This window comes from Oncorhynchus kisutch, linkage group LG13, assembly GCF_002021735.2.
Source record: "Oncorhynchus kisutch isolate 150728-3 linkage group LG13, Okis_V2, whole genome shotgun sequence".
Taxonomy (NCBI): domain Eukaryota; kingdom Metazoa; phylum Chordata; class Actinopteri; order Salmoniformes; family Salmonidae; genus Oncorhynchus; species Oncorhynchus kisutch.
Genome location: NC_034186.2, coordinates 17,010,270 through 17,027,890, shown reverse-complemented (window position 1 = coordinate 17,027,890; position 17,621 = coordinate 17,010,270). Strand labels below are relative to the sequence as shown.

Here is a 17,621-nt window from a genome sequence, read left to right as displayed (position 1 = left end):
TCTTCTCTCGTCTCTCTCTCTCGTCTCTCTCCCTCTTCTCTCTCGCTCTCTATCACGTCTCTCTCCTCTCTCTCTCTCTCGTCTTCTCTCTCTCTCTCTCTCTCTCTCTCTCTCTCTCTTCTCTCTCTCTCTCTCTCTCTCTCTCTCTCTCTCTCTCTCTCGCTCTCTCTCTCTCTCTTCTCTCTCTCTCTCTCTCTCTCTCTCTCTCTCCGCTCTCTCTCTCTCTCTCTCTCTCTCTCTCTCTCTCTCTCTCTCTCTCTCTTCTCTCTCTCTGTAATTTCCTTGCCTACATTCCCCCCAGAGCCAAACGTTTTAACAGTCCATGTATATTGATGATTGTATATTAATTAACCTACAAAAAGAACTTAAAATACAGACTTAAAAAATAAGTCCCTCTCTTGAATTGAGCTAAAACCCCTTTTGTCATTCAATCACTAACACACAGCAACTGTAAGTGACATTGCAACAGTTCATCTCCCCATGGCCTAAATAATGTCTGGCCAGGCCAACAGCTTACCAAGGGCAGCAGGAGGAGGAGGAGGGCCAGGAGGGGGGCGCTCATAGCGGCAGACATTTTGTTTTCCTCAGGGGCTCCAATTGTCCAATCAGATGTGGAGGTGAGCTCTTGAGGATGCACAGACAGACAAGGATGCTGGTCAGCTTTCTGGCCTCACCTTGGGATCTGGAAATAGACACAGAGAAACAGGAGATGTTAGGCTACTGTTTATACACGTCTACAGAATAAAGTAGGAAATGTGTGATTGTGAATGTTATTTCTCAGTGTTCAGTAGTACATTTAGAGCAGAAACACACACCACAGACCTCTACTTTTCTATCTAGATATCTGTTTGACTGTGGGGTAACACAGGACAGTAAACACAAAAACACACATGCTACACTCTGCTGATTAGAAATACAAGTCACAACATGAATCTCCATTCACCACAACCCAAATCTGCCACAGAGGTACAGTATGTAAGCCACTATACTACTGTATTGCATTACACAAACGTTTACATGGTGACTGCTCAAGCACAATCACCATTGATTCAGTTCCAAGGAATGAGAACATCAAACCATAAAGACACTGATGGTATCTCACTCAATAACAAAAGTGTGTGTGTGTGTGTGTGTGTGTGTGTGTGTGTGTGTGTGTGTGTGTGTGTGTGCGCGCGCGCGCGTGCTACGGACATAAGACACATAGAGGCACACACACTTCTTTACACACAGACTCACACCCTCTCCTTTCTTCTCTCTAGAGTACCTCTAGAACCACAGGCCCTGTTATGTAACAGTCTCTGATTGGCTAAAGGAAGAGAGGCAGGAACAGCAGACATAATGGGTATTGAAGAGAGGAGGAGGATCAATAGCTTTCCACTTTCTCAAACACAGCACAGCTTTTCCTCTCAGCCTTTCTTATACAGTCCAGCCTTCCTTCTCCCCTCAAACCTTCTCCCCTCAAATAGCTTCCTTTTTCACACATATCACTTCTTATACCCTCATAAAGACCGAGAGTGGGCAGGGTGAAGATTTATCTCAGAGGTAGAGTGAAAATACTCATAGAGGGGGAGATAGGGAGAGAGAGATCTGATTCCCTTCACATATCCACAGAGAGAGATGCTTCTCTCTTCTCTTATAAAGAGAATGAAGACACTTTCAAGGAGCAGAACTCTAACCTGGAAGCTTAAAAGAAATCCCGCTATGCCCTCTGACGAACCATCAAACAGGCAAAGCGCCAATACAGGACTAAGATTGAATCGTACTACACCGGCTCCTACGCTCGGCGGATGTGGCAGAGCTTGAAAACTATTACAGACTACAAAGGGAAACACAGCCGAGAGCTGCCCAGTGACACGAGCCTACCAGACGAGCTAAATTACTTCTATGCTCGCTTTGAGGCAAGACCTTTAAACAGGTCAACATTCACAAGGCCGCAGGGCCAGACGGATTACCAGGACGTGTACTCCGAGAATGCTCTGACCAACTGGCAAGTGTCTTCACTGACATTTTCAACCTGTCCATGACTGAGTCTGTAATACCAACATGTTTCAAGCAGACCACCATAGTCCCTTTGTCCAAGAACACTAAGGTAACCTGCCTACATTACTACTGACCCCTAGCACTCATGTCTGTAGCCATGAAGTGCTTTGAAAGGCTGGTCATGGATCACATCAACATCATTATCCCCGAAACACTACACCCACTCCAATTTCCATACCGCCCCAACAGATTCACAGATGATGCAATCTCTATTGCACTCAACACTGCCTTTTCCAACCTGGACAAAAGGAACGCCTATGTGAGAATGTTATTCATTGACTACAGCTTTGCGTTCAACACCATAGTGCCTGTCAAAGCTCATCACTAAGCTAAGGACCCTGGGACTAAACACCTCCCTCTGCAACTGGATCCTGGACTTCCTGACGGGCCGCCCCCAAGTGGTAAGGGTAGGTAACAACACATCCGCCACTCTGATCCTCAACATGGGGCCCCAGGGGTGCGTGCTCAGGCCCATCCTGTACTCCCTGTTCTCTCATGACGGCATGGCCAGGTATGACTCCAACACCATCATTAAGTTTGCCGATAACACAACATGTAGGCCTGATCACCAACAATGATGAGATAGCCTATAGGGAGGAGGTCAGAGACCTGGCCATATGGTGCCAGGACAACAACCTCTCCCTCAACGTGATCAAGACAAAGGAGATGATTGTGGACCACAGGAAAAGGCTGCAGTGGAACAGGTTGAGAGCTTCAAGTTCCATGGTGTGTCCACATCACCAACAAACTAGCATGGTCCAAACACACTAAGACAGTCGTGAATAGGGCACAACAATGCCTATTCCCCCTCAGGAGACTGAAAAGATTTGGCATAGGTCCTCAGATCCTATGGTATGGCAACTGCTCGGCCTCTGACCGCAAGGCACTACAGAGTGTAGTCCGTACGGCCCAATATATCACTGGGGCAAAGCTTCCTGCCATCCAGGACCTCTATACCAGGCGATATCAGAGGAAGGCCCTAAAAATTGTCAAAGACTCCACGGCATGCGGTACCGGAGATCCAAGTCTAGGTCCAAGAGGCTTCTAAATAGCTTCTACCCCCAAGTCAAAAACAGCTCATCAAAGGGCTACCCAGACCACTCTTTTACACTGCTGCTACTCTCTGTTTATTATCTATGCATAGTGACTTTTACTCTACCTACATGTACATATTACCTCCATTACCTCGACTAACGGGTGCCACCGCACATTGACTCTATACCGGTACCCCTTGTATATATTATTTATTACTTTTACTTTCAAATGATTATTTATTTTTTCTTAAAACTTCTTAAAGCATTTTTAGTTAAGGGCTTGTAAGCATTTCACCTGTGGTATTCGGTGAATGTGACAAATAAGATTGGATATGATTTGAAGCTCTGAAAGAAAACACACACACACAAAGAAACGGACACATACACACTATGCTGGCAGGGGGATGAAAACAGGCAAAGAGCTGCGTTCCCATGCAAGATGCTTTTGTGTGTGTACACACTGTGCTCTCTTTGATGTGACCCTGGACTCCACATCAGTTGGGAGAATGATGGGGAATATATTTAACTTCAGAGGATATCTGTCCTTCATATGTTCTCTCCTCCAGGAATGGTATTAGTGTGTGTTAATACAGGATAATGCCCAGACCAATCCTTGAGTTAGTCACTGAAGTCTGCCACTCTATATTTAGACATAGGATTTATGAACGAAATGAACATACACAGACATATCTCACTCTTCATTATTAATGGGAGAGAGAGAGAGAGAGAGTGGGCGAGAGAAAGAGAAAGGGATAAAGAACAAGAAGGAGAGAGATATAGAGAGAGAGAGGATAGAGAACAAGAAGGAGTGACCGAGAGAGCAGAGAGAGAGAAAAAGAGAGAGAGGGGGGGGGGATAGAGAACAAGGAGAGAGAGAGGGAGAGAGAGAAGAGCGTGGAGAGAGAAATAAGTAAAGAAATAGAGAGAATCAGACAGACAGAATAAGAAGGAGACTGAGAAAGAAACAGAGAGGGAGGGGAAAGAAAGAGAGAATGTTCAGACAGAAGACTCTTCATCAAAATCAAAGCTGCCCTGGTTTCTTGCTCCCATTCTGTCTTTCTTTCCCATAAGTCACCGGGGAACTGTATGCATATAGTACAGGCTAAAGCAGCATTTCCCAACTCAAAGGGTGCACATTTGGTTTTTAATTAAGTTCATGCGATTTAGTTGTTGCTATTAGGGCTGGGCAATATATACCAGTATTTATCCACGGACCGGTTTGGGTTCTTACTTTACCTTCTATAACAGTATTTGAATGTTTGGTTTGTTAAATGTGATACGCCGTGTGTAACGTCCATGTTTTATAGTTAACTCCGCTACTTGAGTCATCCCTCTCTGCTCTCTCTCCACACCACTTTCCACACAGACCTAGTCCCACCCCTGTCACTCAAGGAGCGTATTTGTTGTTGCTTGACCACGAGACACTTTTGTTCAGTCTGTATGGTCAATGTTGATGACTACGATGTTTTTTCCACTTTGATCTAAATATAAATTCACAAGTGTTCTATAATTATAATATTATATGTGTTGTCACGCTAGGGTCAAGCACTACTCATAAAGCAAATTTGGAACTTTTATTAATCAAAAACATAAAATATAGAGGTCGACCGATTAATCATCTTGGCCGATTAATTAGGGCCGATTTCAAGTTTTCATAACAATCGGTAATCAGCCTTTTTGGACCCCGATTATGGCCGATTATATTGCAATCCACGAGGAAACTGCGTGGCAGGCTGACCACCTGTTACGCGAGTGCAGCATCAAAATGGTAAGTTGCTAGCTAGCATTAAACTTATCTTACAAAAAACAATCAATCACATAATCACTAATTAACTACACATGATTGATGATATTACTAGGTTAACTAGCTTGTCCTGTGTTGCATATAATCAAAATGGTGCCTGTTAATTTATCATCGAATCACAGCCTACTTCAATTTCGTCAAACGGGTGATGATTTAACAAAAGCACATTCGCGAAAAAAGAACAAGCGTTGCACTAATGTACCTAACCATAAACATCAATGCCTTCCTTAAAATAAATACACAGAAGTATGTTTTTAAATCTGTATATTTAGTTAAAAGAAATGCATGGCAATATTAACTAGGGAAATTGTGTCACTTCTCTTGTGCTCAGTGCAAGCAGAGTCAGGGTATATGCAGCAGTTTGGGCCGCCTGGCTTGTTGCGAACTGTGTGAAGACCATTTCTTCCTAACAAAGACCGTAATTAATTGTCCAAAATTGTACATAATTATGACATAACATTGAAGGTTGTGCAATGTAACAGCAATATTTAGACTTAGGATTGCCACCCGTTCGATGAAATACGGAAGGTTCCGTATTTGACTGAAAGAATAAACGTTTTGCTTTTGAAATGATAGTTTCCGGATTTGACCATATTAATGACCAAAGGCTCGTATTTCTGTGTGTTTATTATAATTTAGTCTATGATTTTATATTTGATAGAACAGTCTGACTGCGCTGTGGTAGGCTACAGCAGGCTCGTAAGCATTCATTCAAACAGCACTTTACTGCGTTTGCCAGCAGCTCTTAGCAATGCTTGAAGCAAAGCGCTGTTTATGACTTCAAGCCTATGAACTCCGGAGATTAGGCTGGCAATACTAAAGTGCCTATAAGAACATCCAATAGTCAAAGGTATATGAAATACAAAAGGGTTAGAGAGAAATAATCGACGCATCATAATTCCTATAATAACTACAACCTAAAACTTCTTAACTGGGAAAATGGAAGTCTCATGTTAAAAGGAACCACCAGCTTTCATATGTTCTCATGTTCTGAGCAAGGAACTCAAATGCTAGCTTTTTTACATGGCACACTTTTACTTTCTTCTCTAACACTGTGTTTTTGCATTATTTAAACCAAACATATTTCATAATTTATTTGGGAATAAATTGATTTTATTTATGTATTATATTAAGTCAAAAGTGTTCATTGTTCATTCAGTATTGTTGTAATTGTCATTATTACAAATATATATTTAAAAACCGGCAGATTAATTGGTATCGGCTTTTTTTGGTCCTCCAATAATCGGTATCGGAGTTGAAAAATCATAATCGGTCGACCTCTAATAAAATACCGTCAGAATGTAGAAAAATAGCATGATATGATTTTTATATCGCCAAGCGCTAGTTTCTATCTATGAACAGAATATGTAAGTAACAGTCCTGATATGTCCGTCCTCCCTTGAGAGAGGTGAGTGCAGCATTCTAGCATCTGTATCTGTATGGTGCTGTTGATATACACTGCTCAAAAAAATAAAGGGAACACTAAAATAACACATCCTAGATCTGAATGAATGAAATATTCTTCTTAAATACTTTTTTCTTTACATAGTTGAATGTGCTGACAACAAAATCACACAAAAATTATCAATTGAAATCAAATTTATCAACCCATGGAGGTCTGGATTTGGAGTGGAAAACCACACTACAGGCTGATCCAACTTTGATGTAATGTCCTTAAAACAAGTCAAAATGAGGTTAAGTAGTGTGTGTGGCCTCCACGTGCCTGTATAACCTCCCTACAATGCCTGGGCATGCTCCTGATGAGGTGGCGGATGGTCTCCTGAGGGATCTCCTCCCAGACCTGGACTAAAGCATCCGCCAACTCCTGGACAGTCTGTGGTGCAACGTGGCGTTGGTGGATGGAGCGAGACATGATGTCCCAGATGTGCTAAATTGGATTCAAGTCTGGGGAACGGGCGGGCCAGTCCATAGCATCAATGCCTTCCTCTTGCAGGAACTGCTGACACACTCCAGCCACATGAGGTCTAGCATTGTCTTGCATTAGGAGGAACCCAGGGCCAACCGCACCAGCATATGGTCTCACAAGGGGTCTGAGGATCTCATCTCGGTGCCTAATGGCAGTCAGGCTACATCTGGCGTGCACATGGAGGGCTGTGCGGCCCCCCAAAGAAATGCCACCCCACACCATGACTGACCCACCGCCAAACCGGTCATGCTGGAGGGTGTTGCAGGCAGCAGAACGTTCTCCACGGCGTCTCCAGACTCTGTCACGTCTGTCACGTGCTCAGTGTGGACCTGCTTTCATCTGTGAAGAGCACAGGGCGCCAGTGGCGAATTTGCCAATCTTGGTGTTCTCTGGCAAATGCCAAACGTCCTGCACGGTGTTGGGCTGTAAGCACAACCCCCACCTGTGGACGTCGGGCCCTCATTACCACCCTCATGGAGTCTGTTTCTGACCGTTTGAGCAGACACATGCACATTTGTGGCCTGCTGGAGGTCATTTTGCAGGGCTCTGGCAGTGCTCCTCCTGCTCCTCCTTGCACAAAGGCGGAGGTAGCGGTCCTGCTGCTGGGTTGTTGTCCTCCTACGGCCTCCTCCACGTCTCCTGATGTACTGGCCTGTCTCCTGGTAGCGCCTCCATGCTCTGGACATACGCTGACAGACACAGCAAACCTTCTTACCACAGCTCGCATTGATGTCCCATCCTGGATGAACTGCACTACCTGAGCCACTTGTGTGGGTTGTAGACTCCGTCTCATGCTACCACTAGAGTGAAAGCACCGCCAGCATTCAAAAGTGACCAAAACATCAGCCAGGAAGCATAGGAACTGAGAAGTGGTCTGTGGTTACCACCTGCAGAACCACTCCTTTATTGGGGGTGTCTTGCAAATTGCCTATAATTTCCACCTGTTTCCATTTGCACAACAGCATGTGAAATGTATTGTCAATCAGTGTTGTTCCTAAGTGGACAGTTTGATTTCACAGAAGTGTGATTGACTTGGAGTTACATTGTGTTGTATAAGTGTTCCCTTTATTTTTTTGAGCAGTGTATTATACCTCTCTCAGTTTATACTAGCAGCTTTGTCACTTCTGACCTCTCCTTCCTCCCAGTGGTTCACACTCTGCTCCCAGTACACTGACTGCTAGTAATACTGATAGTGATCCTCTACTATACACAGCATCCTGGATCAGTACAGGGAGGTGGATCACACAGACCTAGAGCACTGACTAAGCAGATGTTTCAGTGTTTCAGGTCAGGTAACTCAGAGGTCACAGTGCAACAGTGTGTTTACGGGGCTGTTGCCGTGCATACCGTGAGATCATGTTATCGTCTCGCCATGGCGCCTGCTGGCTGCACAGTTACACGTCGCGTTAGAGCACTTTCACGGCTGAGGACATCAATGTCGACACTCACAACTCAGCCCTGCTCCTTTAGTTGTGTCATATGTACTCCACCATAGATTACTCCTGCCTTACATCCCTCTTCCCCTCCTCACTCCCTCCCTCCATCCCTCTATCTCTGCCCTTACACCTTTTAAGTTTATCCCCCTCTCTTTTCACAGACACCTCCTCCTCCCTCCATACCCCTCTCTCTTCACAGACACCTCCTCCTCCCTCCATACCCCTCTCTCTTCACAGACACCTCCTCCTACTTCCACCCTCCTCTCTCTTCCCCTACCTCCCTCATCCCCTCTTTCCCCTTCTCTTCCCCTACCTCCCTCCATCCCCCTTTCCGCCTCTCTTCCCCTACCTCACTCTGTCCCCCCTTTCCATCTCTCTTCCCCTACCTCCCACCGTCCCCCCTTTCCCCCTCACTTCCCTTACCTCCCTCCATCCCCCCTTTCCCTCTCTCTTCCCCTACCTCCCTCTGTCCCCCCTTTCCCCCTCTCTTCCCCTACCTCCCTCCATCCCCCCTTTCCCCCTCACTTCCCCTACCTCCCTCCATCCCCCCTTTCCCTCTCTCTTCCCCTACCTCACTCTGTCCCCCTTTCCCCCTCTCTTCCCATACCTCTCTCCATCCCCCCTTTCCCTCTCTCTTCCCATACCTCCCTCCATCCCCCCTTTCCCTCTCTCTTCCCATACCTCCCTCCATCCCCCCTTTCCCTCTCTCTTCCCCTACCTCTCTCTGTTCCTCCTTTCCCTTTCTCTTCCTGTATCTCCCTCCATCCCCCTTTCCCTCCCTCTTCCTCTGCAGCTACTACCCCTGAGTACATACCTCTCACTTCCTCTACACCTCTTCCTCCCTCCATCCCTCTATCTTCCCCTCTCCCTCTTCCCTGCTCTCACTGACCGTCACACTACATTAACCAATGAGTTTCAGATGAGTGAGTAGTGTCTCCGACCCTGGCGTGGTCTGGCTGCTCTCTGTCAGTCTCTACAGTATGTGGTGAAATGAAAACATCACTGAGAGGTAGGAGAGTTCTGGGCCTGTATCCATGAAGCCTCTCAGAGTATGAGTGCGGATCTAGGATCAGGTCTGCCTTGTCCATGCAATTGTATTGATTGTGATCTAAAAGTCAAAACTGATCCTAGATCAACACTCCTACTCTGTGATGATTTATGAATCCTGTCCCAGTACTGACTAGCTGCTATATGGTAAACTACGAGGGGAGGGATGTGCATTGTGTACTCCGTAGTACAGCACCATACTGTAGGACTAAGTGCAAATTAAAACATCACTTCATTGTATTGTGGTTGCGACACCACATCAACATGAAGAACAAGGAGTCCCTTTATTTAACTAAGTAGCATAAAGATGCTCAGTCTGTTTGACTTTGTCTTTAGTGTAGTGCTGCTGAGCTGTAACTGGGTCCCATGCCTAATGTCCTTTCCTCCTCCTCTGGGCTCTGGGTTCTGCTACACTGGCCTGGCAGCACTGTTAAATGGGCTGATTAAATCTTTAACTATTATTACTCATTCACTCCTTCTTTTGAGTGAGACTGCAGCCATATTGTCTGTATACACAGATTGGCAAATACTGCCAATACTGTGTTTGACCATTATCAAGGAGCAGAAAACCACCCATCCCCCAAAACACACACACACGCACACACACAATTTACATGAATACCGTTTAAACACACACACATTTCAGGCAGATCACTCAAGAGTGACTTCGAAATTATGTTTTGGAGAAACAGAACAATAATGCGCAGGAGTTAACCAAGGGTGTCAAAAACACTTTGAAATTTGAAGTTTGGAGCAACATGGGTAAACGGCCTAATTCTGAAGTGAAAATGTGAGAGCTAGTTGCACATTCAGTACGCCTACGCATGCACATAATATTCAGTGGTTTGCTGCAAATACTTTGTTTTGCAAATCAGCTGGTAGTTATTAAGATTAATCAGTTTGATGGTACAGAGGCTTTGTAGAACCAACCATCTGAACAGCGACCACAGAGGACAGACTCCAGCCACACACACACACACACACACACACACACACACACACACACACACACACACACACACACACACAGTATATTTACCAGGAGCAGGAGAAAAAGGGAAAGCTATATAGTATAAAGCTGCTAGTGTATATTGACCAGTCTTCTACAGTATAACCGATGCTAACAGCAGAGGGGAGAAGACAGAAGAGAAAGCTGGGAGAAGAGGAGAGAAGGAAGGAAAGAAGAGAAGGGAGGAAAGAAGAGAAGGGAGGGAGGAGAGAAAATAGGAGAAAAGGGAAGGGAGGGAGGAGAGAAAACAGGAGAGAAGGGAAGGGGGGAGGAGAGAAAATAGGGGAGAAGGGAAGGGAGGAGAGAAAATAGGAGAGAAGGGAAGGGAGGAGAGAAGGGAGGAAAGAAGAGAATGGAGGGAGGAGAGAAAATAGGAGAGAAGGGGAGGGAGGAGAGAAAACAGGAGAGAAGGGAAGGGAGGAGAGAAAACAGGAGAGAAGGGAAGAGGGAGGAGAGAAAATAGGAGAGAAGGGAAGGGAGGAGAGAAAATAGGAGAGAAGGGAAGGGTGGAGAGAAGGGAGGAAAGAAGAGAAGGGAGGGAGGAGAGAAAATAGGACAGAAGGGAGGGAGGAGAGAAAATAGGAGAGAAGGGAAGGGAGGAGAGAAGGGAGGAAAGAAGAGAAGGGAGGGAGGAGAGAAAATAGGAGAGAAGGGAAGGGAGGAGAGAAAATAGGAGAGAAGGGAAGGGTGGAGAGAAGGGAGGAAAGAAGAGAAGGGAGGGAGGAGAGAAAATAGGACAGAAGGGAGGGAGGAGAGAAAATAGGAGAGAAGGGAAGGGAGGAGAGAAGGGAGGAAAGAAGAGAAGGGAGGGAGGAGAGAAAATAGGAGAGAAGGGAAGGGAGGAGAGAAAGCAGTGATTTCATTGATACAATGACAGATTGCAAGGTCACACAGCTGTTTCCTACAGGGTGTGGGCTTTCTGTATATACAGGAACAGGACCGTAGAGTGTATCTGCATCCTGTATAAAAAGGCTTGGATTATACCATGGTCTTGTGTTTGAATCCATATGTTTTATATAGCGAAACTAGGGAAAGGATGTAAACATTGATCTCAGGAATTTGAGTTTTACACAGAAATAACCATCTATAGCGCTTGCTATCCATATTATAGACATGTTGGGGTTTTCTGTGGTTGGAAAATGATTAGCATAGCAACAATCCAATAGCAAATCATATTAGCATGATAATCAATCATACAATTATGCTGGACTGCTGTGAGCCCTGGTGCACTGTGGACATTTTGGTATAGCCTCCCTGGTCTGCCTGACTGCTTATAGTGTTATCCTGGAAGGTTATATTTTTTAGATAAAAATTAAGCTAATTATTGGGAGGGGCAGTATTAACAATTGATATGAAGACAATAATGCTGTGGGCGTGGTGTGTTATACGTAGCTATAGTTTACGTAGCTATAGTTTACGTAGCTATAGACCAGACATATATAATTCATATATTATTACATGTATAAAACAGCAATTGTGTTTTGTTAAAATGTTATGTTATTGTTGTCTTATAACAATAGCATTATATATAAAAAATTGGCTGCGATTAAGAATAGATGGAAAAAGCCGTAACAGAAAGGATGCTTGAAGAAGCTTTTCATAGTGTGGCCTTGCAATTACGACGGCAAACATAAATCAATACCCCTCTATTAAAACGTGCTTTATAAATGGCAATTCATTGAGTCCATTGATAAAGAGATATATTGTCAGATGACAGTGGCCCTGTAAATAAATACATAACTGCATTCTGAGCCTAACCTATAATTCAATTCACCGGAGAAAAAAATACCCAATGTACCCACACCATTGGAGTGTTCTTGATGCACAAGACAAGGGCAGTGTGTGTTGTGTCCATTTCCATCGGGTTAAATGTATTATCTTCTATACATTATATTTCCTCTTTCTCTCTATGGGCAAACATCAACCTACCAGCGACTGTAAAGTATCCCTCTAAGCTCAACTCTCCCTCAACACATGCCGCAAGATGCCCGGTCCCCGCGAGGCGATGGTGAGGCGCGCTCGGATCATACTGATACACACACCGGCTGCGGTGCAGATTGCATACCGTTATTCGCTCTTGTTCACATGCGAAGCAAGGCACGGAAATCAATAAGGCTGTATGTTAAATAACATCAGAAATATCAATCTCATCTACACTGTTCTCTGAAACGTGCAGATAAACACCGTAGTAACCGCAAAAGAGAAAACAGGCATTTGTCGTAGCCTATGCAAAACACTTTAGAGGAGATTGGTAGTCCATTACATGATGATGAATAGGCAGACTAGAATTGCTTCAGAAGGAGCGGTCGGGTTGATAATAAATCTTACCATCTCAGCGGTGATATCCATAAAACAACAGCACGACTTGAGTGAAATCTCCTTCTTGGTTTTTAGTGTTGAAGGGGAGAGGAGGAGAACCGCAACACCGGGCGCTTTCGTGGTGCAAAGCAACTCCCTCAGGGCGCAGTCGGACGGCCAGGGAACTTGTGAGTTCAGTTAAGCAGGTTCTCCTCACTCGACACCATTTATGAGGGTATTCACGTTGAATGGGAGAGGGGCAAAATTAGAGAATTGAAGATAATTGGAAAATAGTGTGTTCAACGCAGATCTGACTCCGTCTGTGACTCGAATCTCGGTTCGGGGAATTATGACTGTTGTTATTTAATCATGCCATTCCACTGCCTTGCGGTTAACTGCGTGTGGTCACGTCGCTCGATCATGAAGTATGCGCTGCGCATTTCAACAAGCATGCCTCTCTCTCTCTCTCTCTCTCTCTCTCAATACTGAGACAATGCTGTACGTGCACTAGCACCCCCACAGAACAGCTGTTTCAAGCCGAGAGTAGTTAGTGAAACCTAACTATCCACACACACTAACTACACAGTGAAACGATATGTTGTCACTTTGTTATGAGTGGTTCAACATGCACTGGATAAATGCTGCATATTTTGTCTCTGTATATAGTCTAATGTTTCAAATTCATCTTTGTCAGTTGATTGGAGGTAAAAGAACAACACAATACTGTCATCTCCATTGACCATCTAGCCAAAATAGAAAGGCACAGATGGACACCTGCCATTAGGCCCAAGAATGACAAACACTTGGAAAAGAACACCATTAGATTGAATTTATTTTGAACATGTTGAGCATCAAAATTGCACTTAATTTGGCTGCTTTCAATGCTTTCTATATATTGACAACAGCAAAAATACCTTTTATTAGTCTTTCAATGCGTTGTCTTTATATATTGATACAAAATTCGACCCAGCCGGTAACCCATTGCATAAGACTCATCCTCAGAGCCGTTGAAGATTAGCCAAACACTGCTCACTTGCTCGTAAAATCCCATACATACAATATTTGGACATCATTTTTGTAAATCTCCATCGATGGCCATTCGCTGGAATAATCATTTAAGTTTAAATTGTGATGACGCATGTACGGGGGAGGACAAGCAGACAGGCCTTTAGAGAAGTGTATCTAAAAATATGCTCTCTCTCTCGGACTGACTGCCTGACTGACATCAACATTCTGTTCTTCTTCCGGAGAAGAGAGGAATGAGGAAAACAAACCTAGAGCTCTCTTACTTTCTTTCTCAGGGTGGCAAAGACATCTGATCCCTACATCGGCCTGCCTCCTGGTCTGCCTGCCTCCTGGTCTGCCTGATGCCTCCCTTCCTCCCTCCTGGTCTGCCTACCTCCTGGTCTGCCTGATGCCTCCCTGTCTCCCTCCCTCCCTCCTGGTCTGCCTGCCTTCTGGTCTGCCTGCCTCCTGGTCTGCCTGACCTTCTCCCTCCCTCCCTCCCTCCTGGTCTGCCTGACTGCCTCCCTGTCTCCCTCCTGGTCTGCCTGACTGCCTCCCTCCCTCCCTCCTGGTCTGCCTGACTGCCTCCCTGTCTCACTCCCTCCCTCCTGGTCTGCCTGACTGCCTCCCTCTCTCCCTCCCTCCATCCTGGTCTGCCTGACTCCCTCCCTCCCTCCCTCCCTCCCTCCCTCCCTCCCTCCCTCCCTCCCTCCCTCCCTCCCTCCCTCCCTCCCTCCCTCCCTCCCTCCCTCCCTCCCTCCCTCCCTCCTGGTCTGCCTGCCTCCTGGTCTGCCTGACTGCCTCCCTCCATCCCTCCTGGTCTGCCTGACTGCTTCCCTGTCTCCCTCCCTCCATCCTGGTCTGCCTGACTGCCTTCCTGTCTCCCTCCCTCCCTCCTGGTCTGCCTGCCTCCTGGTCTGCCTGCCTCCTGGTCTGCCTCCCTCCCTCCCTCCCTCCCTCCCTCCCTCCCTCCCTCCCTCCCTCCCTCCCTCCCTCCCTCCCTCCCTCCCTCCCTCCCTCCCTCCCTCCCTCCCTCCCTCCCTCCCTCCCTCCCTCCCTCCCTCCCTGGTCTGCCTGACTGCTTCCCTGTCTCCCTTCCTCCTGGTCTGCCTGCCTCCTGGTCTGCCTGTCTCCTGGTCTGCCTGCCTCCTGGTCTGCCTGACTGCCTCCCTCCCTCCTGGTCTGCCTGCCTCCTGGTCTGCCTGCCTCCTGGTCTGTCTGCCTCCTGGTCTGCCTGACTGCCTCCATCCCTCCCTCCCTCCTGGTCTGCCTGCCTCCTGGTCTACCTGACTGCCTCCCTGCCTCCCTCCCTTCTGGTCTGCTTGGGAAAAAACAGGTATCAGATATGAAAGACAAGAGTTATGAGAGCAGGTGGTTGAGGAGAGTCCCAGTATGAGCAACATAATAGTAGTAATAACATTAATAAAGGCACTCAAGGATACCAGTTTGGGTTGTCTTCCCCATAAGCTCACTACTTGTAACTTCGTCTCAGTCATCCATCACGATAGAGCTATTCTGTATCTCACCGCCATTTTGAGCTTGATCGATTTCTCTGTAACTACAAATGGGAAGTGGGAGCAATGTGGAGTAGTCAATAACACACTTATAACACACAGAACTACTCACTCGCACACACCCACATACCAACACTTTCTCTCAATTCATATCTCTCTCTTTCTCTCTCTCTCTCTCTCTCTCTCTTTCCTTATCTCGTTCCCTCTCTCCATCCTGCTGTCTTCAGGCCTGGCCTCCCACACAGTAGAAGCAGTGACTCAGGCACCTCCAGCATGCTTTAATGTGATTCCTCTCTGACATGAAGAGAGAAAGGGAGGGGGGAGAGAGAGATAAAGGACGAGAGAGAGAGGATGAGAGAGAGAGAGAGAGAGAGAGAGAGAGAGAGAGAGAGAGAGAGAGAGAGAGAGAGAGAGAGAGAGAGAGAGAGAGAGATAGATAGATAGATAGATAGATAGATAGATAGATAGATAGATAGATAGATAGATAGATAGATAGATAGATAGATAGATAGATAGATAGATAGATAGATAGATAGATAGATAGATAGATAGATAGATAGATAGATAGATTGTGTTCTATGCGTTCGCTTTGGCAATGTACGTGGTAATACTTTCCATGATAATAACGCCTTTTGAATTTGAGAGAGTGAGAGCGATCATTCAGAAGCAAGCAGCTCAGCTCAGAGATCCACTGCTCTCTGAGGAGCCAGTACGAGCTAGGGGCTAGGGTGTAAGAGCTAGGTGCTAGGGTGTGGAAGCTAGGGGCTGTGGTCTTTCTGGTGGCTGGGATGTGAAGGCTGGAGGCTGACTGGAGATTTCCACTGTCATCATCTGGCTCAGCATCCTCATAAAAACACCAATACAGAGCTCCATGTGACCTACGACCTCTCTCCTTGCCTCACTGACTGATGCACTCATGTACTCACTCATCCAGATTAAAGGTTAAATTAATGTGATCGTGACCACCATTTTTCTTTTGGTGTATAGACCTGTATAGCATCTCATATACCCAGGAACATATAGCTACACAATTCTGCCTTGATAAAATTAAGTGCATCACCTCCTGATTGTGGATGTAAGGCAGCAATCAGGAGACTTGAATTGAAATGTGTTCAGCTGTTTTTAGAGGTCCACTGCTGAGGTGACATCATCACTAATTTATCCTCTTTTTGGAGGGAAATGATATGCCACTGCTGTATGGTGTTACCATGGCAACTGGCCTGTTTCAATGTTTCGGGGTGCGGAGGGGTGGCAAGAGTAGGGGTAATTATGGATGCAGGGTCGGGAACGTGGGCTAGGGGGCAGTGGAGTCAGGATGTGTTTGTGAATGGGGGATGGGGAGATGGGTGGATGGAGGATGGAGGGATAGAGGAGGGGCTATGAAAGGGGAGGAGATATGGAAGAAAAAAAAGAGAAAACTCTCCACACATGAATGGTTTCATAGTCAATCACAGTATCATGCCTTAGCCCCCCAGGGCAGGCAATACTGCCAAGCAACTACATCCAGAACTACATCAGTATGTACTAGAAAGATAAATAATGCTGTTCTTTCAGAGAAATGTTGTAAATATATCATGTTACTCCAAACACATTCATTCACGTACAGTATACACAGCTCATATTGAATGAAGTATACAAATGCACTAACACATACGGACATACATCTGTGGACACACGGATGCATGGACGCACCCACAAAAGCATGCACAAATGCTAGTACTCCATGCACTTTCACGCACACACTAGAAACATCTGTGCACACTGATACATCTTCTTGGAACATGGGCTGTGCTTCATGAGGAAGGAAGAACAGTGATTACCACTCACAGTTTGGCAAGTATAGTCACATCACTGTTAATCAACCGAGAGACAACCCACTGTTACTGTTAAATCTACAAAGAGACTGACGCTTGTATCAACACTGGCTCTGAGCTCTGAACTCTGCCAAGGCACACATGTAGATTTAGAGACAGAGACATATTTGCCTTGTGTCCGGTAGGAGCATCAGGGAGGCATGTAACCTAACAGCCATTTCATCTTATAGCCACAAGACTAAAACAAAACACACACAGTTACAGCTCAGGTCATCTCTTCTCTTCTTCGCCCCCTGCTCTCACCATTCATAAGTGGACTGCTGCTCCTATATTGTGTGCTAATCGTTCCTAACAGAGCCAATGTTCATTTGCGAAGGTTACCGATAGCCAATATACTTGGAGCCGAGGGGGGGGGGGGGGGGGGGGGACTGGGGGAGAGAGAGAGCCGGTAGAGTGAATGCCAGGGTGATGAATGCTAGCAGGACAGCCTGTGAATGTTAGGTAATGTAAATAGGACCCTTTTCTTTCTTTCTTTCTTTCTTTCTTTCTTTCTTTCTTTCTTTTTTTCTTTCTTTCTTTCTCCCCCTCTCTCACTCTATTCCTCTCAATCTCTATCTCTCACTCTCTCTCTCTCTACCACTGAGTCCTTGTGCTGCCGTGGCAATAACACAATTTGAAATCACCATGGCAACA

At 45.8% G+C, this 17,621-nt stretch overlaps 1 protein-coding gene across 2 annotated transcripts in view; it reads right to left on the bottom strand.

The window, feature by feature from the left end:
• The window catches only part of adcyap1r1b (adenylate cyclase activating polypeptide 1b (pituitary) receptor type I), a 99,346-nt gene extending 86,319 nt beyond the window's left edge, over positions 1–13,027 (bottom strand). For both annotated transcript variants that reach the window (XM_031785697.1, XM_020499450.2), the window contains exons 1-2: positions 12,626–13,027; positions 518–682 (exon numbers count right to left, since the gene is read on the bottom strand). In XM_031785697.1, the coding sequence (XP_031641557.1) occupies positions 518–574 (57 nt within the window). In that variant the 5' untranslated portion in view covers positions 575–682; positions 12,626–13,027. The remainder of the gene's footprint in view (positions 1–517; positions 683–12,625) is intronic.
• Positions 13,028–17,621: the final 4,594 nt, after the last annotated feature.